This window comes from Halichoeres trimaculatus, unplaced genomic scaffold, assembly GCF_033239565.1.
Source record: "Halichoeres trimaculatus isolate MK-OKI-2021-1 unplaced genomic scaffold, fHalTri1.1 fHalTri1_scaffold_14, whole genome shotgun sequence".
Classification (NCBI taxonomy): Eukaryota; Metazoa; Chordata; class Actinopteri; order Labriformes; family Labridae; genus Halichoeres; species Halichoeres trimaculatus.
The window spans coordinates 3,896,880-3,921,452 of NW_027437192.1; the positions used below are offsets into that span (position 1 = coordinate 3,896,880).

The window sequence follows — 24,573 nt, forward strand, 5'->3', positions numbered from 1 at the left end:
CAAACTCAGCCAAAAAACAAAATATAGGTTCTAAAATAATGTATCACCAACATAACTTGTATTTTATTAATCATTTTTATAGTTTTTCTCCTGAATATTTCACAAGTGTTTGTAGTTTCTGTTTTATTTTTTTTCATGTATGGAGGTTAGAAAGTTACCAAAAAATAAATAAAAGAAGAAAACTATTAAAAAAAAATAATGAAGTCAAAGTTCAGAGCGAGGAGTCCCCATGCTGCTTTAATGGATTTAGTGTTAAATGTTGAGTACCAACTAAAGTTAAAAACACAGAGGAATCCTTACAAACCACACAGAACATTTTCATTCAGGATAAATGCACTTAAAAGAGTTTTTCACATTGAATTTCTTGAATGTGTTCGAGCTGATGGAAGGAAGAAAGAAGGCAATGAAAGGTTTTTTAAAAGCTGGGACGACTTTCAACAAGCTGCAACATTTTCCTCTCCACTAGAGAAATGTTACTTTTTTCTTACAATGACTTTTATTCCTTAAGCAAACAAGAAACAAAAAAAGGCTGAAATACTAAGTTTAGCTTCCAAAGCGTCCTGTACTTTCACTTCAGATTTTAAAAAGTGTCTAAATTCACTAAAAAGAAATGTAAACATAAGAATCTTGGTTTCAGGCAGGAGAGGAAGATGTTAGCGTCCTAAAACTCGTCCCTAAAGCAGTAAAACATTTTATATAAAAGCACTTCTCAGGTCTTTGACCCCTTCTGTTGCATTGATAAGAGTTTGTACCTTCTGTACGTCTCAAGGCATCTAATTTTTCTCACAGGAAACAAATTCATTTACATACATACATTATTCACAAACCGAAACAAGGAACAACAAAGATATTAGCTGTTTTAGTCATTATCTCGTAAACATTAGTCTCAGCTGCATCTTTTATGAAGCGCAGAGGTGTATGAAGTAGCAAGCTAACAGTTAGCAGGTGGTAACATGAACAGATCTGTGCTTCTTCTTCTTCTTCTTCTTTTTTAATAGTGGTCAAAACACCAAAAACCCTCAGGTATGAACCCTGACAGCAACGCCAGGACCGGGCTTTATTCCAGCGTAAGGATTACACAGTTTACTCAAAACATTATTTCAAAGATTTAACAGTTAACAGGGTGAGCACAAGCTAGTTGCGTTTTTTGCTGAGTCACTCCGAGACTAACAAGAAACAGCAGTTTCTCATTTAGCCGACTTTTAAGTTTTAAATCAAATCAGAAGCGGAACAAAACACTAGTTAGTTTTTGACTAAGGTGAGTTAAGGAGCTACGACTATGATGAAATGCTTTGCTAGCCAGTAAGCTAGCATAACATGAACTAAAGGAAGGTGAAAAATAGAGAACAGAACAAATGACTGCATCTGATAACATCATAAAAGATAGACATTAAAATCAGACAGCAAAAGCATTTTTTTTTGCAAGAAACCAAAACTCAAATGTCATGACTGCTGCATGTGTTAGCCGTTAGCATGACTCATCATTTATATTTTGTGCTAACTTACATTTTGACATTAGCTTTTGCAGAATAACTTATAGCAGAAATGTTAGCAAAAAAGAAAGAATAGAGCTTTTAAATTCATTAAAATGGTTACAACTCCCTAGTTAGCTAGTCTTTGAAGCTGTAACAGGATTGCTTGTATTTCATTGAGGTCATTCCTCAACTTCAAATAACCTGTAGATATAAACATTTGCCATAAAAGCATTAACTTGCTATTAGTTAACTAGCTTTAGCTCTGACAAGACGTTCTAGGTTAGATTTTAAGAGCTTTAAGGAATTAAACTAGCCACAAACTTTAGCACACCATTTCTAAGTTCTAGTGAAACGGTACACTAGCTAGTGAATTGAGCAACAAAAGCGGAACTAACGCTATCTTTTTTTTCCTAACAAGAAGAGTGATCTCTAAAGCATACAAGAAAAATTTCATCACCGTGACATAATGCAGATAAAAACAGTCTTTAGGTGTTACACACAGGTTGAATACACTGGAATAAAGCCACTGTTAGCGTTAGCAGCATTAGTTAGCTTCTCACCTGTCTCAGACAAACATCTGTTTTTAGTGACAGTTCTTACAAAAGAAACATTCACATATTCAGGAAACAGATCATCAACGATCTCCTTATGAAGAAAATAAACTTTCTGTTAAACACAGAATTCAAAGTCTCTTGTGAATCCTAGGAGCCGCCTCCTCTGATTGGCCAGAGCCAATGACAGGAATGTATCTCTGGGTCAATCAGGGAGGACGAGTGTCAAGCGTTTGTTAAATATGCAAACATATAAACAGACAGGTAACCGTCATACACATTTTTTTTTTACACAAAGTGGAACAAGGAGGAGGACGTTCTTGCATTTATGTGTTGCTAACGAGTCCTTTTGCGACTTAGTGGCCATTTTGACTCAGCAAAAAGGCGGGAAACTGTCTGAGTAATTAACAATAACAGGAAGTGTTTGCACTGTTGTACTCCAGCCATAAACACATAATTTCATATTCAACACTGTAGAGTTTTGTTATTATTAGCATCTTTAGCATGAGCTGTACGGTTCTGTCAACAGACACTAAACAAAGAAAACCCTTTGAAATTCAACATGGACCTTTTTTTTTAAACAGAAACTACCTGGAAATAAAATAAACAAACCAACAAAAATAAGATAAAGTTAATCTAAAAGATTCAGATTTTATGGAATTGGACAGATATGAAGAGGTTTAATTAATTCACCAGAGACTTCTCACTTTTACAACTTTTTTCCCTAAATTCTTAAATCACTTGATTCATCTTCTTCAATTTCTAAAGTCTTAACACCAATTTTTTTCAGACTTGTGTTAGCATGCAAATCTTAGCTAGCATCTCACTGACACTATCAAGCTTGCTAGTTTAAAGTATGGAGCTATTACTTAACTTTTAGCTGATCAGTTGACCCCCAAAAAGTTGTGATTCTTGATGTTTGTTCAAATAGTTGACAGTTGACTGTAAAAAAACAACAACTATCTAACATCCAATAGCATTCTTGCCTTGTTAGCATGTTGACAGGCTAAGACTGTAATAATCTTACTCAAAATGAGAAAAGTAAGTATTCACAGATTGTTTTCCTTTCTGTTACTGGTCACAAAGTTTGGCCTGAAGGTGGCGCAAGATTAAGAAAATCACAAAACCTTGTTCCAGATTTTATAGTTTTAAGTTTGAGTCTTCTTCCTAGTTGAATTCAATTTGTAGCAACAACAAAGTATCAAACTGTAAGGTTGTAAAAGGAAGGTTCCGGAATGCATTGTTCTGATGTGGTTCCGGAATGCATAGTTCTGATGTGGTTCCGGAATGCATTGAGCTGCTACGGCGCAATCAGGGAGACTAAACACACACTTTTTAACTAAAGCTGTGATAAATTTCTGGTGAATTAAATTAAAACTCAACATTTTGAGGAAATTTAAGCTTCCTTCATATTTCAGGTAGTGTGTTTACACTTTTCTGTTCTTTAAGAACAAACAACAAACAACCAACAGACTTGTGTTGTTTGTCTCCAACAGCTTCCTGCTGCTTTTTAAAAAATGTTAGGGGGTCTGAAATTTTAGGGATTTTTACTTTCACTGAAATTCCCTTAGAAACAACTAAATTCATTGTTAAAATGAAATTTTGCTTTAAGTCTTTTCTGTTACTGTTGAAGTTGTTAAATTCAGTATAATTCTGAAGTGTGAAGTGTTCAAAGTTTCTGTTGGATACAACTGTTGAAGCTTTTATCTGTTAACAACTGATGGGCGCCAAGTGAGCACAAAAATGGGACAAAAACTTTTAAATTTCCAGTTGACTTAAAGGAATGAGCTCTGCTGTCGACTCTTTCCGTTTTACGGTTAATCATTTGGTCAATAACATTTCATGAAAGTTAACTTCACTTATTTTTACGTTTTTTGTTGATAAGCAGCCAAACTTTAAATCAGCTGATGTGAAACTACACTGCAGGTCAATAAAGGCCTGGTTCCAGAAATCAGAGTTCAAATCATCAATATTATCCTTCATCAAATCGTTCAAACTGAGCCGTAAACCCTCAGATTTAACAAAGAGTTCAGACAGGAACAGGAAACATCAAACACTCGGGTCACAGAGCAGCTGAGCTACGCTGTGTGCTGGTCGGATAAATCAGTGAAATCCAGTTGAATCCAGTCAAAGTTTGAAGTCGTTACTTTATCACAGGAAAAAAACAAACAGACAATCCAGAGAATCCAGAATCTTCTGTGCTAGTTCCAGCCAGTTTGTTGTTTTTCTCTTTAAACAGTCTCAGGGTGGGAAATCAGACCCCGCGCTGCCCCGAATGCAGCACAAATCCAAAATCCAGAGGTATCCAATCAGCTGATCTTTGAGTTCAACCATCTGTCAGAAACTCCAGAGACGGACGAGATGAAGACGGGGAACGAGAACACAGATCCAGTCAAAGCATGAACTCCAGAGTCAGTCTGGGTGGTGTCTGCGATCACATGATGCCGTTGGTGACGTACTGGAAGGAGTCGTAGAGTTTGGTGGTGATGGAGCGCATGGATCCGTCCACCAGCTGCTCCACCAGCAGCTGCAGCTGCTCCTCCGTCAGAGACATGTGGAAACGCTCCTTCAACCCACGGATGGTGCTGGAGCCGTGGAAGCAAGGTAGGTGGGAACCTGCGGGATGAAACAATGAAACGGAAGTGAGGAAACATCAGGACAAGAGGGGACTTGAGTTCACGTGGTGAGAAATGTAAAGAATAAGAAAGAAAGGAAAAGGTCTGAATGAGGAAAAGGAAAGGTCTGAACAAGGTGAGAACACCTGAACACACGGGAAGGAAACCCCGTGAGGTGAGAGTGCTTGTAAAGGAAAAACATTTTGGACAAAAAGGATTCTCTGACCGATGAGGAAACATTTTGACAAGGGGGGTAAGAGTCTAGAGAATAAGGAAAAAGTCTTAACAAGGGATATATATGGACGAGAGGAACAAGTCTGGCAAGGAGAAAAGGCTTGACAAGGGGGTAAAGTCTGAACAAGTAACAAGTTCATGGACAAGAGGAACAAGTCTGGCAATTAGGAAATGTGTCCACAAGAAGGAAGTCTTTACAAGAAGGAAAAGTTGAGACAAGGAGATCAGGTCTGGACAAGGGGCAAAAGTCTAGACAAGAACGAAAATTTCATTCAAGGAGAAAAAGCGTGGACAACAGGGAACAAGTCTGGCAACGAGGAAAGGTCTGGTTAAGAAGGAAAAAGACTTGACAATCGGGAAGTGTCTGAACAAGTACCAAGTGCTGGGACAAGACAAACAAATCTGGCAAGGGTAAAGGTCCCACCAAGGGGAAAAGTCTAGACAAAAAGGAATTAGTCTTGACAGTAGAGAAATGTCTGAACAAGTAACAAGTGCCTGGACAAGAGGACTAAGTCTGGCAGGGAGGAAAGGTCTGGACAAGGGGGAAAAGTCTGATAAAGAAGGAAAAAGTCTTGACAATGGGGGAATGTCTGAACAATTACCAAGTGCTGGGACACGAGGAACAAGTCTGGTTAGGATGAAATGCCTGGACAAGAAGGAAAAGTCTTTACAAGAAGGAAAAGTTAAGACAAGGAGGAATGGTCTGGACAAGGGGGAAAAGTCTAGACAAGACAAATTTTAGACAGGGAGGAAAAGCATGGACAAGAGGAACAAGTCTGGCAGAAGAAAGGTCTGGACAAGGTGGGAAAAGTCTAGACAAGAAGGAAAAAGTCTTGACAATGGGGATATGTCTGAACAAGAAGAAAAAGTTAAGACAAGGAGGAAAAGCGTGGACAAAGGGGAATTGTCTGGAAGGAGAGAATGTGTCTGGAAAAATTAAGAAAACTCCAGACAAGAAGGAAATGTCTAGACAAGAAGAAAAGGCTTGACAGAAGGAAAGGTCTAGACAAGGGGGAAAAGTCTAAACAAGAAGGAAAAAGTCTTGAAAATGGGTAAATGTCAGAACAAGTAACAAGTGCCTGGACAAGAGGAACAAGTCTAGCAAAGAGGAAAGTTCTAGACAAGGGAGAAACAGTCTTGACAGTAGGGACATGTCTGCACAAATGAGTGCCTGGACAAGACAAACAAGTCTGGCAAGGAGGAAATGTCTAGACAAGGGGGAAACGTCTTTACAAGAAGGAAAAGTTTTGGCAAGCATGGACAAGAGAGATTTGTCTGAAAGGAGAGAACAGTTTTGGACAATAAAGAAAAGTCCCGACCAGAAGGAAATTTCTAGACAAGAGGAAAAGGCCTGGCAAGGAGGAAAGGTCTTGATAAGATGTAAAATCCTACACAACGAGAAATCTTCTGGACAAGAAAGAAAGGCCTGGATTAGATGAAAAAGTCTAGCCACAAGGGAAAGGTCTGGACAAGGAGAAAGCATCAAGGAGTTCAAGCATCCTTTGTGGAGATTTTTAAAGTCATTGTGTTTTTTAGGCTTAGCTGTAAAAGAAATTACGGTAAAATATGTTGAGGACAAACAATGATGAAGAAGAAGTGGACTGTGGTTACCTTGCTGCATGATCTCGACAATCTGCAAAACCTTCTCCATGTGTTTCCTGGCAGCGATCAGCCCCTGAAGCATCAGCATCTTATAGTAGATGAACATGTCTCCATCCAGACCGCCCATCACCTGAGACACACAAAAACATCCATCGTCACCCTGTAATTAAATATTCTCTGGTTCAGATTTGTGCTTTCAGACTTTCTACTAGTTTGACATTCCCAGTTTTGGTGATCAGGATCTGGTCACCTGTTTGAACCTAATGAATTTTAACTGTTAAAAGAAGAAAACGTCATCGTAAACTCCAAACTTTGGCCGCTCACTCACATCCACGAACTCTGAGGTGAGTTTGAAGGCGGACGTCTCAAAGCCAAGGTTTCTGGGAGAGCTGGAGAGGATGAAGCCGAAGTCGATGTGGATGATGTGACCTTCAGAGTCCAGCAGGATGTTCCCGTTATGCCTGCAGGGTCAAATCAAAGAAGGTGGGTTAGCCTAGCTTAGCATTAAGACCAGGGGCTTGGAGACAGAAGTCAGCCTGGCTCAGGTGAGACTCACCTGTCTTTGACCTGCAGCAGGTAGCAGATGAGGCTGTACCCAGCACAGCTCTGGACGAAGTTCCTCTGAGCCGTGAGGAAGGCCTCGGTGGTGAAGCTGCCGTGCTCCTGCAGGAAGTAATCGAGCAGAGACAGCTGGCTCTGTTTACGCACCTGACGGGCACAAAAAACAAAGAGTTTATTATTTACTTATCAAATCAACAGATGATCAAGTTAATCAAGCTGCCGAGGTTACCTGGTGCAGAGAGACGGCGTTGAGGACGGGTTCGATCATGCCGCTGTCTGATGACATCACTAGGATCTTGTAGGGTTTGATCCACAGAGGGACTCGCTCCTGCTGCCAGATCGACTACACACACACACACATACACACACACAGTCAGATTAAGAAAACATCTCTTAAAGACATAGCAACGACTTCCTAAACTTCAGCAACAGGTGTATCCAGGTGTGTTCATACCTGAAGCTGTCGGAGGACCTGATAGGCCAGCAGCTCCTGCCTCAGGTCGTCTCCACACTTCACGATGACGGAGAGCAGCCGCCAGTTCGGCAGGTGACCATACGGGGACGCCTCTCTGATCCGCCTGGAGACAAACGCAAAGATTTAGAGACACAAAACGAAAACGCGCCCCAGGTGATTGACAGGTGACTCGTAGCGCTCACCTAACTTTCTCCTCCCAGGGTTCTTTGAGGGCGACGGCTGATGGATCCTCAGGGTCTCTCCTGAAGGTGGTTGGGGTGTGAGCGAGGTTCTCAGAGAGGCGACGCCTGGAGGAGCGACATGGGGAGTTAACCAGAGACACACACCTGTTTGTGCTGCATGTGTGTGTGAGAACTTACCTGATGTCTCCTGCTGCGATGAACACGGGCTCCTTGCTCTCCAGGCTGGTGATGCTGTCGACTGAAAACTGGCTGATGTTGTCGCTGCTGCTGGTCTGAGCCTCAGCCTGAGACAGAGAGGCGACAGGTGTTAAAGGTGTTGTCGTCACCTGGGCACTGAAGTCACAGATTTACGGATCTCTCACCTCCACCTGCAGCTGCCCGATGTCATCCGTAGCCCACGCCTCATCGTCGTTATCGTAGTTCTGGACGGTGGAGAAGCTCCCAGCTCTGTGCTCTGATGTCATCGTGCTGTTAGCGTTAGCCGCAGTGACCCCGACCCCACAGTCCAGGTTCTCTGCAGAGCGAGCCGAGCGGATCCTCGTTTCTGGGATCCGGATCGGGACAGGGGACGTCTCGAAGCTCTCACACTCCAACACCTCAACGTAGATGATGTACGGAGCCTGAGGAGGAGGAGGAGGAGGAAGATAAGACAGAGAGCAGAGCAGAGGACACACAGCGTTGCTAATGTTTTGAGCTTTCTTTCTGTTTGTGTTTCACTGCTTTTGTTTCATTAGCAGGGATTGCTCGTCTCACTTTCCCTAAATGTAACTCAAGCACTGCTCTGTTCTTTTAGAGGCAGCACTGATAAAACTGAACTGAGAGAGAAAAAGATTGTTTGGTTTGTATTAAAGTATCTGATGGCCTAGAGTGTGTGTGTGTGCGTGTACCTTGTCCTTGGAGTTTAACACCACAGCCTGTGTGTGAGGGATCCTGCAGACGTGGTGCTGGTGTTCGGCTGTCGGCAGCCACACTCGTGCGGGCAGTTTGTGGTTGAGCAGCGACAGCTCAGAGATCAGACGCTGAGTTTTCTGCTCTTTGGTCGGCAGAGTCGCCAAACGCTTCCCGATGCAGAGAAGAGACTTCACGAACTCCCGCTGAGGACGCAGACGCTCCGGCTAAAACACAACACAGAGACCACTTTAATTCTTCAATCCTTTATGATTCATTATTGTAACATCATGACCCATAGCTCCGCCCAAGCCTCCAGAAGGCTAACCAGGAGGCTGAAATAGGGTATTTGCAAAACACCAATGAGAACATAGGGATTTATTTGAGTCTTAAATCATGTATAGCTACTACAGGGGCCGAAGAGAGACAAAATAAAGCCTATATTTGAGAAAGATACATTATTACTTAATTATGCTTCTTGTTTTTCTGAACATATTAAAAATTATAATTCAAACTAATAAAAAAAAAATTCAGGACAATTTGCCAAAAGAATCCTTTAAACACTAACAAATTAAAACAGTTTCAAGGAGAAGAAAAAATAAAAATTAAATAAAATTAAAGGAAAGCAAAGATCTGATGAATTGCAGACCACATGAAAATGTCAAAAATAATAATTTAAAAAAATAAATAAATAAACATAAACGTAAAAAATAATAGTTCAAAATAACAACAAAAATTAAGACAATTAGCCAAAAGAATCCTTTAAACACTAAAGAATGAAAATAGTTTTAACAAGAGAAAAAAAGGAAAATTAGGAAAAAATAAAGAAAAGCAAAAATCAGATAAATTGCAGACCACATGAAAATGTCAAAAATAATAATTCGAAATAATAATAATAATAATAATAATAATGATAAATAAAAATAATAATAATAATAATAATAAAAATTCAAAATAATAAAAAATGATTCAAAATAATTTGAAAAAAAAAAAAAATAAATAAATGAAGACAATTTGCCAGGAGGACTTTAAACACTAAAGAATTACAATAGTTTCAACAAGAGAAAAAAGGAAAATCAGGAAAAAATAGAGAAAAGCAAAGATCAGATAAATTGCGGACCAAATGAAAATGTCAAAAATAATAATTCAACATAATAAAAATAAAAAAAAATATATATATATATAAAAAAATTATAGTAAGAAATATAATAATAAAATTCAAAAAAAAAAAAAAGATTCAAAATAATTTAAAAAAATCAAAATAATAAAAAAATTCAGACAATTTGCCAAAAGAATCCTTATAACACTAAAATATGAATACAGTTTCAACAAGAGGAAAAAAGGAAAATTAGGAAAAAATTAAGAAAATCAAAGATCAGATAAATTGCAGTTCAGCTGTTTGTCCACCAGAGGGCAGAATGTCTCTACCTCCTTTTAGTCAGCGACATGTAAACACAGTCACGACTTTCTCTCCTGCATCGTTTCATCTTATAGAGTTTTTTTTTTCTAATTTCTTAGCGCATTTTTTTTTTTAATAACCTTTTAAACTAACAAAAAGACTGAGACTTTGACTCAGGTCAGGTTTCAATTACATGTTTTTGAGCTGTGACAGTGAACAAGATGGGTGGCCGCTCAGCTCGGTTCAGAGGAGAGAAAACAGAATCAGACCTGGTCAAACATTTAACTTCAAAACAAGGAGTGCCAATCCTCTTCCTGGACCCTCCCAGACCAGAACCAGGAGGAGGAGGAGGAAGAGGAGGAGTAGGAGGGTTCAGCCCTGCACACATGGAAACGTTTTAGCCGTTTTGGGAGGAAATCAAAGACAGAGGAGATGTTTACATGACCCAGATTCTGCTGAACAAACTGGGGAAAGGAGTTTACGGTCTGAGTCCGGATCAGACAGAAACCAGGGCAGAGATCATGGACTCCATCTCTGGGTGACTAACCTATAACTCAGATTATCTGTGAGACATTTCATCGCCCCGTCACCTCCCTGTTTTTGTTGTTGTTGTTGTCTGTATCTGCAGTGTCTGGCTGTAAACCAGCTCCCCCTCCTCCTCCTCTTCACTTCCTGTCCTTCCCGTCACCTCCTCCTCCTCCTCCTCCTCCTCCTCCCTTCCAGCGGGACACGGAGGAGTCAGAGACCTGTTTTCTGTCTGCAGCAGGTTTTTGTTTTTGTTTGGCTGAACGTCTCCCTTTCATGGTCTCTTTTATTCAAACATAAACAGATCTGACGATGACGGGTGAATCAGAGGAAGAGGAAACGGCGATGAGGAAGCTGTTTTTGGTTCAGGTTTAAAGGGGGATCTTACACAAACAGGTCAGACTGATGGGTCTGTCTGAACTCTCAGATTAACAGAGATGAAACGCAGAGTTCAACAGACGATGAAGGGATGAGCTTCTCTCTTCTTCTTTTATCGTCTGTTTCTCAGCAAGAGGAACCAAACATGGCTCTGAGCCAATCACATCGCTCTCTGTGTCTGGCTCCCGGCCAGGAGGAGGGAGAGTGTTGGTCTGCACGTGACAGAAACACCGGCCAGGAATGTGACAACACACACATACAAAGAGAGCTCCTTCTCTCTTTCACTCAACAAATCGTCTCTGGTCTTTCAGAGGACTTTCAGTCCTGAGTGGACTTTCCTCTACTTTCTCCTCCTTCATCTCTGAAGTGGACTGAGTTTCTGACCCACAGGGCCTCCTCTCATGACTGTTTGCTCTCTCATCCGTCAATTCACACCAGCTGTGTGTTCAGTCCCGTACATATCATGACCTCGAGACGGCTAGAGTCACAAACTGAGGAGTTCCCTGGACTCCCATCCCAATGATGATGATCTTCTGGTTCATGTTGGGCTGTAAAACCTCAAACCTGTTGAGTCCTGGTCCTGGCTCTGCTCATTACGACTGTTTGTTGTTGTAGACTTCACTGAGATTTAATCCTGAAAGATTTATGCTGCTGTTAGGAACCAGTGCGTGGTACTGAACCATAAAACCTTCTCAAACCCACGAATCTTGGTAATTAGGAATCAGCTCTTGGCACCCAATCCTTAGGACACGTGCATTTGTTTTGGAGAACAGATCTTTTAAACATTGCTTTTCTGTGTTAAAGATGCTATGAGGAGGATCTGTTTTGACTGCACTACATCACCACCTTCTGGTCCTGGAGTCTCCACACACTGTCATAAATTAATTTTAGTTAGGCATGTATTTGTTTTGGAATTATATGGAAATCAGATCATAATAAATTTTTGTTGTTCAAGATAACTTTTTACTAGATACAACACGTCGAGGTAAGGTATTTATTAGTTAAGTTACGTAGCGCTATGGTTTGAAACGTGACATCAAGCAAACGTTGTAGTAGCCGGCTAAATGTTAGCCTGGTGCTATGATGTATCTGTTGGCTAACGTGGCTACAACTAAACATGATCACTTTGTATGTAGTTTAGTAGCCGTTTATGTTTAGCACAGCTAGCAGCCCGGTGCTCTAAGACATGTATGAAATGTGAAACATTAGTAAATCCTGTTTATGTCCTCCCAGTCATCTACCAATCAGAGCTAACGTAACCTCACTCTTCATTTTATTGATCGACTCTAAAGTTTGAACAGACCACTGCAGAATAACTGCTGACTGTGGGTTGGAATCAACATTAGCACAAACAGTTTAACCCCTGTGTTAGCCTTTAGCTCGTGCTCTATCTCTCTCCTGTTTATCTTTCTTCTGCTCCTCTGTCCTTTTTCTGTCAGTTAGGCTCCAGTCTCCACCATCACTACATAATAAATCACAGAAATTATTTTTATAGCAGAAAAAATCACAGATGTCTGTGTTTTATCTTTTCTGTCTACTAAACTTCATCAGCCGGCGTGGTGATGTCATAGAGACCTAGACGTACTGTAGGTCAATCTGGCCCTGGGCGACCCAAAATGGAAGCTAAGAAGTAGCAATTTAAAATAACCTGTAACCAGTAATATTGGCGCTGATGATCTCATTTTAAAGTGTGGATTACAATCAGGGATATATCTTGAAGGGAGACTTTTTCAAGATCACTTTACTTTACTTTTCCCATGATGTAAAATATCCATGTAATGTGTATATTTGTTGTTTCTAGGGTGATAACTGTCAAACTGTGTAAACTCAGTTTGTAGTGTAGTGTCCAAAAGGTGAGCACTCTGTGTGTATAGTGTTCATCACAGCTTGGTGCTCTAAGGCCCTGGTTACACAACAACGTTTCATCAAAACACTAAATTGAGTGAAAACGCAGTAAAAAAAATCGGCGTTAACATAGAAACGCCAAGGGACTAATAACACTTTAGTAAACATGCCAGGCCTATAGTCGGCGCTATAACTGTCTTGTCCGGAAGCCGCTTTTGGGAGATCTCCATCGAAGTAGAGTTGGGCCGATCATCTGGTGTGTTGGTGAATGCTAAGAGCAGAAGAGGAGCAACAGATGCGCGGCATGATCAGCAGCACAAGTGCAACACGGTAGTGTGCGACAATAGTAACAACGGTACTGTTGTCCTGTTGTATGCAATAGCGCGAAGCGGGGTGTGACGTCAGCATTTCCTCTGAAAACGGTGACTTACACGGCAACGGTGCCAGCAGCGTTTAAGAAAAATCTGACTCTGGAGGCTGTCTTCGCTGTTTCTGTGTAAGCGCGAGGCTGAGCGCAACAAAACTTTTGCGTTTCACCCTAAAACTGTTGTCATGTAAACTGCCCCTAAGATGTGTCTATAAGGTTAGTGAATCCTGGTTATGTCCTACCAGTGCTCATCTACCAACTCCAGCCTCACCAAGCAGAGCTAACGTAACCTGGCTTTTGGTTTTAGCGACAAACTCTTAAGATAGACAACAAAATAAATCCAAGAAACCCTTTTCTTCAAGAAAAACAACAGATCTTACTTCTCACTGCTAAACCTGGCTAGTGTAATAATGTCATGGGGTCTTCTACGAGCCGTAAATTGATCCTGGATGACCCAAATGGAAAAAAAAAAATTAAGTATCACCTATTTTGGCGCTAATTGTGTATCATGATTGAATAGAAGTTACACTTTCTCAAAATCACTCGGAAAATCCTCACAGGGACTTTGAAGTCAGGGTTCTAAATGTAAAGAAAAGTTCTGGATTTCCCTTCTAGTCCTAAAATTGTGACCATTTGAATTCTGCCTTTGAACTTAAAGTTTTAACTTTTTCACCAGAATTCTGAGATTAAAACAAATTGTTGGGTTAGTTAATCACATGATTATAGGGATTGTTCTCTTATAAATGGATAAATCAGTTATTCTTGTCTGAAGCAAGTTTAGGATATACTGTTTGATGTGAAATTTGTCAAGAAGTCAAATAAGTCTGAGAGTACCAGCAGCAGATTGTGATCCTGTCTGAAGGAAGTTCTCTTGCCCAATGAAAACCTCGAAACATTTTAAAAGAAACGTCAATCAGAAGCTGTGTGAGCACAGAAACAACTGAGAAAGAGTTTCAGGGCAAAACTAAAAAAATCTAGAGGCTGTGTCTCCTTTAAAATAAAACAGCAGTGAGTGTTTGTTTCCAGGAGGAAGGTCAAAGCTGAAGCTATCACCAAGCATATCCTATTTAATAACGCTGCCCACTGGAGCAGGTGCTCTGTTTGTCCCCAGTGTTTGAACAGACGATGAATGAAGACAATAGAAACATATCCTCACGTGTCGCTTACAGACATGAAGTCAGGTTCTCTACCTGACTGAGGGGTGATGTAATAAAGAAAAGAGAAGGAACATGATGTGACAGGAAGGACAAGAAAAAAACCACAAAGGGGGAGAGAAACGGAACGTGTGATGAGATTAGATCTGACATGAAAAACTCGTCTCTGGTTACACCATCACAAAACCTCCAGCTCCTCCAGGAAACATGCGATCAGACTTGATCATCGGGTCTGTGAGTCTGAACGTATATGACAAGACGTGTGACTGCAGCTCAGGAGGGTCACATACAATGAGGGGGCTCAAAAACATGTTCTATTCATAGAGAGGAACGTTTCTTAAAACAGCACGTGTTTCAGTCTATGGAAGTTTTACTGGAGCTGTATTTTCATGGCTAAATGTATGATTTATGATGCAGGTGATGACGCGTTACTCATGAAAGGTTTGTTAGAAGAAAGCAAAGCAACAAAGAGACAGATAGGAGTCCTTACCTCCTCGTGGACAGCCTCCACTTTGGGGTTGCTCCCCGTCCGTCGGAGCCCAGAACTGGGCCCGCTGCACACCATGGTGGCATCTGACTTGGATCTCTGGTGGGTCCTCCTGGACGGGGACACAAACACCTCTGGTTCCCTGGGTTCAGGGCTCTCAGGGACGAGGCCGGTCGTAGAGATGGATGGAGAACACTCAACGTTGCTGCTGTTGTGTCTTCGGTGACAGCGGCGGTGAGATGGAGAGGACACAGGGCTCTCGATCACAGAGACTGATGCGGATCTGGGAGCGTCCGGTGAAGGTTTGAGTTCATCGGACAGGATGAGTTTTCGGAGTTTGGCGCCTCTGGAGTGACGCTGGGTGGAGATGTGCATGTCGGAGGAGTAGGCACCCAACAGCCAGGCCGTCAGGAGGGAGAAGGTGATGCTTCCTCTGCAGCGGTGGATCTGAGAGGAACCGAGAGACAAGACTGAAAAATGAAATCTCCATGTCTGAAACCTCTGTCAGTCAGAAACAAACAAAAGGCACACTAAGGATGAACGATGGAGACACAGTCACACTCAAATTTTTTTTTGTAGTGACCAGGCATTGTGGACTCACCAGGTACGGTCTGATGGCATCCCCCACCTCGGTGTCCATGTGCACGTACATGTTGAGCAGCTGAGGAAGGTAAAAGTCCACTTCAGTGTCAAGGAAGCTGAAGAGCCGGTTCCCGATGTATGCCTGCACACCTGGCTCCTTGGACTTGTACAGGTAGGAGATCGCCATGGAGACATCAAACAGCTTGGACTCAAACAGACGAAGCAGCCACGACTGCTTAGACGAAGATGACGAAGACGCTGACGGCAGTAATGTCGACTCTGACCGAGCTGGAGGTTCCTGCTGGGGAGGACTTTGCTTTCCAGCATCTTTCCCAGAACTGCCCTCCTCTTCCTCCTCCTCATCCTCCTCTTTGATCGAGCTTGTGTCCGGGCTGATGTGCCACTGAGGACTGGAGCACTCAGTAAGTTCAGTGTAGTATTGTTGCGGCTGATTGTCGGGTTGTTTGTCTTCTTGTTGTTGAGGTTCAGGCACTTCTCTGTTCTGCAGCTTGACCTTGAGAAGAACTTCCTGGCAAGCCTTCAGAGCTACTTCTGGGTCGATCACTGAAAGTTTCAAAGAAAGAAAGATCAGATTGATTAAAGGTATCAATATAAACATGACAGCTTGCTTCATATAGTAAACAATCAATCAAATTAAGTATATCTGGACCTTTCTCAATCACGCAAGGAGCGACAGATTTCTTGCAAAGACACTATCGAGGCAACTAAAGGAAAAGCCCCATCATTAAAGAGTTGAAAAGTCACTAAGCCCTAACCAATCCAAAGAACAGTCCTGTAGGAGTATTTTATAGCTATGTGATTTTGCATAGACTGGATTAAAAGAGGCACTTCCAAATAGTTCCTTGCAGAAAATCCTTAGAGAAATGGAAGAGGTCCTTGCCTTTGGAGTGGTACTTTGGGAAACTACTCTGAGAAGAGTTCCCTATAACAAATTTGTCAAAGACCAGAAACAAAAACAAAACATTAGTGCCTTTAGGCCTCTATGGAGGGGTAACTGAGGATTTAATGGTGGTCCTATCAATCTGGGCGATAGAGAGATACCAAGAACCTTGATTGACCTGTTTTGTGTCCAATTTTCCAATATCCATTTGTAGTCAAAACAGTTCGTCCACCAACAACACAACACGACCCTTGTCTTTCGTACTCTATGATCTTTCATAATTGAATTCTTCACTACCTTCCAGGATTTCAGCGTGATCTCTTGAAATAAGTTCATAGTTTTGACCGCTAAACCACGAACAGGTACGGAAACTCTAGGCCATTAAACTTTTGTACCTTGGTCGACCCCAAGGTCCATCTCCATGGCATCCTCTGAGATGACATCCAGAGGGGGACTGGGGCCTCGTGGGTCACCACCACATGATGTTCCGCTGCTTCCAATTCCCTCGCTTGCGCTGCTGCTGCCAAGGCTCCCAGTGCTGCCGATGCTCCCACTCGGGCTGGAGCTGCGGGGGCTTGCGCTGGGGGACGATGGCTGCTCGCTTTGAGGAGGCGGGGGCAGCTGCAGCTGAGGGCGAGGGTGGTGATGGTGGTGATGATGATGATGGTGGTGGTGATGATGGTGGTGTGCGGGGCAATCAGAAGAACTCTCAGAACAAGAAGAAGATGAAGATGAAGAAGAGGAAGAGGAGGCACTGGAAGGGGAGGAGGGGCAGGAGAATGTGGTGGGAGAGGAGGAGGATGCTGGTGGAGGGGGCGGGGCCGAGTGGGAGGGGCTTAGGTGAAGTGCCTGTAGAGCCGGGGACAGGGAGACCTCTGCGTCCGCCATGTTGGAAGTTTAGGCCTGCAGAGAGAAAAGACATTCGAGTCAGAACAGGAAGTGAAACAACTGAAAGACAGATCAAAGTGTAAACGAGTGGAGGTACCAGTGCCTCATGAAGAGACTTAAGCCTTTATTTAAGTTATTCATTCTGGCTTTTAATCAAAGAAGACAGGACTGTGGAAAAAGCAGGAAACAGGTTGAGTGACATGAGAGAAAGTGGCCACAGGTTGGATTCAAACCTGGACCACCCACTCTTGGGTAAGCATATTGGAGTGTGACCTAACTTCTTAGCCAAACCAGAGATATCTATCATTAGCATAATCTGGTTGTATTCTTGAAGAATTGGTTAGCATTTAAGTCTCTATAGTGCAGGAAAAAAGATAAGACCAAACACAGTACTGAGTTAATCAGTTTCACCTTTATAGTGGCTTCATTGATTAATGTCATCAAAACCTACACTGAACACCCCAATTAAAATGTCAAGTAGCTTTTTTGATTATACCACAATTTGATTACTTTGATTGCATCAGCACCCAAAACATAACTAAAAAATTATCTAGCAAGGAGAAAAACACCCCAACACCAAAACACTCAAAGTAGAAATGTTTCTGACTGAAGGGCCTCCTACTGTTCAGGATGAGACTCCTTTACTTTGAGCGGTTAGCTCGCAGTGGGAGCATCAGTGTTGTGCTCGCGTTCATGTTTACAGTTAGTTGGTAAATCTTTCAGACTTTATTCACAAGAAACACCCAGAAAAAGTTGCAACTGGGTATTACGTAATGACGGTTGCCCAATTCCTTTTAGAAACATTCTAAAAGTGAGGGTGAAACAGACCTCAGTGGACTGTTTTTTTTAACTGAAACACCTGCAGATGGGAGTGAGGAAAACATTTTCATACAATATTTGTTATTTAATTTATTTTTATTATTTAATAACAACATTAAAAAATTGTTTTTCTCGGGGAATAGATATTGGCAATTCAATTCATTTCAATTGGAAAAACTGATTTGACAAATAATTATTTTGAGTTATAAGCTCCGTCACAAGGATAATTTCCCTTGTAAGTCAAGGCACCACTTTGTATCAAATAACAATATTTTATTGAAGACTAAATATCAGTATCACCGGCCTCTGGGTGCACTTCCTCTTGTGGAGGGAAGCTCTGCGATTGGTCTGCTGGGTGACATCATATTTGCTTCTATAAAGAGAATTCCGGAATGACCAAATATTCCGCTGTTTCTGATGTCACCTCTTCGTATCAACCAAGGGGAAACATCAGGTTTGGAAAACTGTAGCCTGTCTGGGATTGCAAAAGTTACTGTTCATAGAGAATCCGCTTGAGACTAGCTGCAGAAAGACCAGAAACCACATACATACCAAAAAAAAAAAGAACTTAAAGAGAGAGAGAGAGAAAAGAGAATTTCAAGCCAAGTTTTAAAAAAAAACAGCTCAGGTCTGAAATGCTGAGTTCATATCTGCTCACTGTACAGGGGGCAATTGTTTTCCGACTCTGCAGTAAAGAAAATAATATATTGCTAGGCACCCCCCTGTTGGCTATGTCTGCCTGTTACAGCAGCTCTCTCTTCTTTGTCCATTTCTTGTAATTTTTTCGTCTCTTTTTCGTAATCTTTGTATTTGGAGTGGATCATTGCTTTGTATGGTTCATTTGTTGGTCATGGACACCAAGCTTTTTGAGTCTTCAGTGATATTTTTACTACTTTTTCTCCTGTGTTTGTCTGGAGATCCTACATATAACCATGTCAGCTCTTTTTTACATATGAACTCAGCTGTTAGCAGCCTGTAGCATGTCAATGCTAACTGGTGCAAGGCCTGATGTCTTCCCACAAGGCGAGGAGAAGGAGGTGAGGACGACGTGCTGGTTCTCAGGTGTGAGCTAAGAAGTGATGACATGGACCTGTCCTTCCATCCATCGTTATTGGGAACATAAGAACCAACTTCAATAGGATGGACCAGCTAGCCATGCTAACCCAGCAACAGAGGGAATACCAGAGGGCAGAGTAGCATCATGCTATTCACAGACATGGCTAACAGAGCTAACATCAGACACCAACACCATGTTGGAAGAACTTCTCCTGCTGTGAGCAGACAGGATCCAGGAGACAGAGACTGAACAGACTGCCGAAGAAGCTCAGTCCTGGACCCTGTGGAGGTGGAGACTGGCTGAACTGGACAATGATGGACAAGCTGTCATCATCTATTTTCTTATGGAGCTTTTTGCACTTTCTATACACTTTCTTACTTTTGTTTTCTTGATTGCTGCTGTGACTTCAATTTTGTTGTACTTGTTACAATGACAATAAAGTTCTATTCTATTCTATTCTATTCTATTCTATTCTATTCTATTCTATTCTATATTGGGATTGTTTGATTGTCCAATCAGAGACACAGCTCAGCTCATGTGACTGGCAGGCACCCTGTAGCTTTTAAAAGTTCAAAACCAGCGTCATATCCAATGTGGCTGCATCCGTGGACTGGCTTCATTTCACTGTATCAGGAACAGATGGGTGACATCACAAAGACTACGTCCATGTTTTTTACAGTCTATGGTAATAACTGATCAGGAGCAAAGCTCTGACACATTGACATACATTCCTGTTTGTCTCTATTAAGCTACGGACCGAAGAGACGTAGTGATGCCTCACAGGGGAAGTCAAAAGCAGATGATGCTCTACTGTTTAAAAAGGGTATCAGCAGATTTTCAGCAGTCCCAGGTTCAGTCACAGATTCTATCTGTCTCAACACAAAATGTTGAACTGTTCCTTTAGCGGGTCAGGAAACGGTTAAGAAGCAGAAATATTCAAGGAATGCGTGAGTGACTGTACGCCTGCAGGAGCTGAACCGTGCTGCGTTTGCATGTTCACGTGGCTTTGCTCTGTCTCCACCCCCTCCAGCTGAGCGTGTGTGTGTGTGTCTGTGTGTGTGCATGCGTGTGTGTGTGTGTTATGTAATGTCCTCCTGCCTGTGTACCAACCTGCCATCATCTCATCTGAGCGGGGAGTAGATTAAATCTGGCGTCTTTCCTTGGGCAGAATAATAAAACCCTGATTGAGTGGCGAGCTTCAGAGATTTTTACCTCTAAATATTTGCTGAGAGGAAATCTGCTCGAGCTCCGATGAGACGTTTCCGTTTTGATCTCCATCGTCACGATGTGTGAATGAGGCGCCCTGTAATTACAGCCGCCAACACACTGAGCGGAGGCTTGACAAAAAGGACTCCCTCGCAGGAAATCATGACTGATGTTTGCTGAGTGTGTCATCAGTGACGCAGATAATCATCTTCATCATCATCATCCTCATCATCCCTGTGTGCCTACAGCGTGAAGAGGAGGAGGAGAATGTGCTTCTATTATTACTCTCCTCCTCACACTCTCGGTCTTCCTCTCGTTTTCTCTGTCTGACCTCTGACCTCTGATGATTGACAGCCTTTACACTCAGCTGCTAATGGAAGTGTCGACTCTGCTCCGTTTTACAGGGAGCTGTGCAGACTCTATATTAGAAACACCATCTGCGACGCTAACAGAGAACCCTAAGGGATTCAGTTTCCCTGAAGTCGGCTTTTTTTTAACACGTTGTATATTTCATCTGATCATTTATTCTGCAAACGTCTGCAGAAACCACACTTAAAGAGGGCCCCTTGTACTTTTTAAAAGTCTTTTTTCTGTACCTCTCGTGCCTCTGTAGTATCTTTACATGATTTACAACCCCTCCAAAAAATCCTATTCTTTTTACACTGATGTCAGAGAAAACATTTTTTTAGTTGCTGTCTCTTCGAAGCTCCCAGCTCCACAGACCCTCTGAGAGGCCAGCCTTTGAAAGGCCTGTCCTTGGTGTTTGAGGCCTACGCCTCCAACCGATCAATAAGATCTCATGAAGATCTTGTGCTAGTTTTGGGACATACGGTTAAGTGCTGTTTAAAGACAGATACAGGGGTTTCTACAAACAACAAACTGCAAAGAACTGGAGTAGAGATCTATCCAGAAGATATTTCTGTTATTTCCCTGAAAACGTGATGTTTATATCAACGTTTGTCTTGTCTTTCACGTTATTTCTTTATAAGTAGGGTCTGCGAGAATATTGTAACCTTGCAGAGCAGATGGACTTGCCTGAATCAGTTTCTGAACTCCTGCAGGTCCATCTTGCCAGGCTCCAATGACCAACGAATTCACTCGGCTAAATTCTGACTGGTCCAATCGGGGAAGAAAGGCGGGAGCTGTGGGAGCAGACGTGACTTCAGCAGACTTTTGTACTTGTCAGCGTTCCTTTGATTCTTAAGTTAAATTTATAAAAACGGAAGCAGTCGTCTAACGCATTTCTTCACAGCTGTTTCTCGTGATTCAGTAGTTGTTCATTTATTGTTTCTAAGAAGCATCGGCTCACATAAGCTACGTCTTACCGTGGCTTGATGTGGATTGGTCTGTGGTGAGTGTGTTAATCAGAACAGTCGTCCAATCGCCAGCTGCGGATTATTTTTAAAGTCCCGCCTCTAAAAACAAATCCGAAGAGCTGCTACCCAGATGGACTTGTGAAATAATTCCGTGGTGGACATATGAAACTGTCCGTCTGGCGTGTCAGGTTAGGAATTTTGGTTATTTGTTAGTAAACCAACTGGGCTCCTCCTTGGCTCAGTGCCAGCGGCAGCACACTCCCACAGCCTCCGACTGTGACAACGTGAAAACACTCACTAGCCCAACAACCATCTGCAGGTCTCTCCTAAGGATGTCTTGAAACAGATATTTTGACTTCGGATTTTTTCGTGATACGTTTTGCCGATACCAATCAGATACCGATAGCTTCCTCTGAGAAATCCCATACTTTTGGTGATTCCATGGCCAGTCGTATTTGTTATGTCAAAGTGAGCCCTGTTGATACCTCCCCAAGGAACACTCAACAAATTTTGCAAGATGCTGTTTTACTATTATCCTGATCCTCCAAAAACAGACATAATGGGCGCCAATACCAATCAGTTTATCGAATCAGGACAGCCCTAGTTTCTAGAGCTGTGCACCTGACTTGGCACTTTAGCACAAGCTAATCACTGGTGTCTAACGCATCGCAGCTCTCCAAGTGCCCGAGAGTGAGTCAAAGTTAAGCCAAACTTCACCCTTTGTTTGGAAAAAGCTTTATCTGTGTGGAGTTTCGTTTCACTTTGGTTGTGTTTTTCTTCCACAGTGCTATGTTCACTATTCAACATGCAAAGTCACTTGCACACAGGGCCTGCTGTGATTGTCGGGGTTGAGGCAGACACAGACACTGACACACATGTACAAAGGCACAGAAGTGACGACTGAGCAGGATAATCCTGTAAAAGTTGACTTTTTATTTCTTAGGAAAATCCTGCAGAATCTACTTCTAATGTACAGAGGATTATCAGGGTATTTTAGTGCAATTATAGAGGCACTGTTTAAAGTGTTTATGACTGTGGCAATTAATAGTGTCTGTCAGTGTTTAAACTTAACTCTTTATAGTTTTTATCACCAAAAATACTTTTCTGTCACCACTCTTCATAATTACTACGTCTTTTTCTCTGTGTGTGCTGTTTAAAGGGATCAATACTGTTAATCTGTTCTTACTCTGTCTCTGCAGCTGTGTAAAAATCAAACATTAATCTCATGATGTCATCATCAAGTCAAGTCGAGGGGATGATGTCAGCACTCAGAGGACTTGGTGTGTGTGAGTGTGTGTGTGTGTGTGTGAGTGAGAGAGATGGTCTCCAGATGTGAGGCGTGGGTGGAGGACAGCTTCATTCTTCTCCTCCACACACACACACTCAGAGACAGGAGGGGGGGTTTCCACAGTCTGATGGCAGATTTACTCTACAACAATATTTACAGTATCGACCAATCAGGGGTCGGCGGGAAAACAATCTGTGTGGATAGCAACAGCAGGAGTTCTAGAATTCTGGAGTTCTAGAACTCTGCTGTCAAGGATAAGAATTCTATGACAAGCCCCTTTAATGTTTAATAGCTACGTTTGACTCTTCGGAATTAACATTATAGATATCAACAACATAATTGTGACTAGTCAAAATTCAATTTTGACTAGTCAAAAATACAGTTGGAGATATCTTTAATTCAGTTTTGACTAGTCACAATGACAGTTAGAGATATTTGTAACTCAGTTTCCACTAGTCAAAACTGAGTTACAGATATCTGCAATGACTCCCCGAAAGCTGCCCTACGCCTCGTCACGCATCCTAAATGTCACTTGCAGATATCTCTAATTCAGTTTTGACTATCCAGAATTACAGTTAAAGATATCTTAAATGTGATTTTGACTGTCAGAAATGTGTTCATGACGCTGGACATGCAAGGCTTCCCATTGGATACTGACCCAAACAAACTGGAGGAGAGAAGAGAAAAAAAACATTTGAACAGTTTTCTCAGCAGAAGAAATGGCGATTGCAGTCATCAACAAGATATTTAGAAAATGCCATGAAATAGAACAAATTTACAATCAGGGACTTTGTGGGGAACAAGAGTTACGTTCACTGCAGCAAGCCCCTCCTCCTATACCTGTCATAACTTTTGTCATCATTACAGATATCTGCAACATCAATTCGCCTAGTCAAAACTCTGTTTCAAGATATCTGTAATTACATTTTGACTAGTCAAAATAGAAGTTTAAGGTGTCTCGAATTTGAGATTTCTCTAACCACAATTAATTTAAAGATAACTTGATTATAGAAAATCTGCAACTAAATCATGGCTATCCATAAACCTAGTTGCAGATATCTACAATTTCATTCTGACTAGGCGTAATCCCAGTTCAAGATGTCTATAACGGCATTTTGACTAGTCAAAATGTAATTTAAGATATCTATAAATGCTATCACAGATATTGGAAGGGGGGTTGAAGATATCTTGATTTGGAATTGTGACTAGCCAGAATGAAACTGTAGATATCTGCAACTAGATTTATGGATAGTCATAATTTAGTTGCAGATATCCACATCTCACATTGTGGCTTTCCATAATTGAATTTAAGACATCTGTAATGAGAAATCCCACACACATGAATGGGGAAAGGGGTGTGATTTGTCCTAGGAGGAATTAAGTTGTGGATATCTGAAATTACAATTGTGGATAGGAATAATGTCATTGTGAATATCTGAAAAATTCTATTTGACTAGGAAGAATTGAATTGCGGATATCAGTATTACATGTCCAGACTAGATATTAAATGTTAAAAAGGCTTGCCATAGAATTCTGTCCTTGATAACAGAATTCTAGAACTCCTGCAGATCCAGGCCCCTTCGTCCTTTTTTGATGACCTCATATCAACAAACAAATACTGCAAATTCATCTTATTCTCCTTTTACTAATCTGCATCTTGTTGCTTCAGTAATCTCAAGACTAGTAACTACAAGATACTCAGTTTCATACTGCTGCGGTATCATTCCACGACTGCTGTAGTCAGCCAGAGTAGTATCATAGTCCTCTATTATAGTCAA

The 24,573-nt window shown here is 41.7% G+C and overlaps 1 protein-coding gene across 1 annotated transcript in view; it reads right to left on the reverse strand.

Moving 5' to 3' along the window:
• Positions 1 to 206: 206 nt before the first annotated feature.
• Positions 207 to 24,573, reverse strand: part of LOC141802819 (phosphatidylinositol 4-kinase beta-like) — a 28,736-nt gene continuing 4,369 nt past the window's right edge. The window contains exons 2-14 of the mRNA XM_074686577.1: positions 16,617 to 17,124; positions 15,340 to 15,884; positions 14,742 to 15,185; positions 8,583 to 8,810; positions 8,058 to 8,315; positions 7,873 to 7,979; positions 7,696 to 7,800; positions 7,493 to 7,616; positions 7,268 to 7,381; positions 7,034 to 7,185; positions 6,806 to 6,938; positions 6,487 to 6,607; positions 207 to 4,642 (exon numbers count right to left, since the gene is read on the reverse strand). Of these exons, the coding sequence (XP_074542678.1) occupies positions 4,461 to 4,642; positions 6,487 to 6,607; positions 6,806 to 6,938; positions 7,034 to 7,185; positions 7,268 to 7,381; positions 7,493 to 7,616; positions 7,696 to 7,800; positions 7,873 to 7,979; positions 8,058 to 8,315; positions 8,583 to 8,810; positions 14,742 to 15,185; positions 15,340 to 15,884; positions 16,617 to 17,109 (3,006 nt within the window). The 5' untranslated portion in view covers positions 17,110 to 17,124 and the 3' untranslated portion in view covers positions 207 to 4,460. The remainder of the gene's footprint in view (positions 4,643 to 6,486; positions 6,608 to 6,805; positions 6,939 to 7,033; positions 7,186 to 7,267; positions 7,382 to 7,492; positions 7,617 to 7,695; positions 7,801 to 7,872; positions 7,980 to 8,057; positions 8,316 to 8,582; positions 8,811 to 14,741; positions 15,186 to 15,339; positions 15,885 to 16,616; positions 17,125 to 24,573) is intronic.